Source organism: Anneissia japonica, unplaced genomic scaffold (genome assembly GCF_011630105.1).
Source record: "Anneissia japonica isolate Jap-2015-1 unplaced genomic scaffold, ASM1163010v1 scaffold83442_len1257_cov135, whole genome shotgun sequence".
Taxonomy (NCBI): Eukaryota; Metazoa; Echinodermata; class Crinoidea; order Comatulida; family Comatulidae; genus Anneissia; species Anneissia japonica.
In genome coordinates, this window is record NW_022706672.1 from 1 (window position 1) to 1,257 (window position 1,257).

The window sequence follows — 1,257 nt, forward strand, 5'->3', positions numbered from 1 at the left end:
CATCCGCCAACTACCCCTCTAATTAGACGTACAACAACATCTTCTGGTAGGAATCCCAGCATGTTAACTCATTGATTGACTATTTTATTGTTTATATGTGAACAAAAGTAAAATGATTTATTTTTTGACACAGGGCAAACCACAGGTGCTGCAGTACCAAGAACTACATTACGACCGACAACCACGTATCCAACGACAACTAGTTCGAGGACTACTCATCCTCCCGCAACTACCACTTTGTTTAGACGTACGACGTCTTCTGCAAGTAGGTTATAGCCTTAGTGTCCAAAACAAGTAATTTACTAGTGTATTGGGTATATGTATGCAAAAGTAAAACGATTTATCTTGTAGAAATAGGGTAAAGAACATCTGTGGTTGTACGATGAATAAACCAAGTATCAACAAACAATTTGTTTGTGGACGACCCGTATTTCTGCTACTACCAGGCAGGCTATAGTCATGTGTGCAATATCAAGTATTGAATACCGATTTGTTTTAAGTGAACAAAAGTAAAATGATTTATCTTTTCAACACAGGACAGACAACAACTGTCGCTTTACCAAGAACCACTTTACGACCGACTACCACGTATCCAACGACAACTCGTTTGGGAACGAATACTCATCCGCCAACTACCCCTCTAATTAGACGTACAACATCTTCTTCTGGTAGGGTATAATCTCAACATGTAAACTCATTGATTGACTATTGTATTGTTTATATGTGAACAAAAGTAAAATGATTTATTTTTTGACACAGGGCAAACCACAAGTGCTGCAGTACCAAGAACTACATTACGACCGACAACCAAGTATCCAACGACAACTCGTTCGAGGACGACTCCTCCTTCGGATACTACCACTTTGTTTAAAGGTACAACGTCTTATGCAGGTAGGTTATAGTCATGTGTGCAAAATAATGTAATAAATGCAGTAAAGTTTTAAGGTGTACAAAAGTAAAATGATTTATTTTTCGATACAGGGCAAACAACAACTGTTGCAATACCAAAAACTACATTACGACCGACAACCACGCATTCAAGGACAACTCTTTCGAGGACGACTCCTCTTTCGACAAGTACCCCTCTACTTAGACGTACAACGTATTTTTCAGGTACGTTATTGACGTTTTGTGCGAAAGATGGATTGATGGTGTCAAATAACTATCATAAATTTTAAAAGAAAAACTTATGTATTTATATATTACTTTGTCTTGTAGGTAAAAGTGTTGTTGTCACATTTTCAATTACAAATGTTG

The 1,257-nt window shown here is 37.3% G+C and overlaps 1 protein-coding gene across 1 annotated transcript; it reads left to right on the top strand.

The window, feature by feature from the left end:
* Positions 1–133: 133 nt before the first annotated feature.
* Positions 134–1,113, top strand: LOC117106192 (salivary glue protein Sgs-3-like; the record flags this gene model as incomplete). The annotated part of the gene is made up of 4 exons (XM_033247545.1): positions 134–265; positions 537–668; positions 760–891; positions 982–1,113. Coding segments are annotated over 4 exons (528 nt in total), but the record flags the coding sequence as incomplete, so codon positions are not given.
* Between the last annotated feature and the right edge of the window lie 144 nt (positions 1,114–1,257).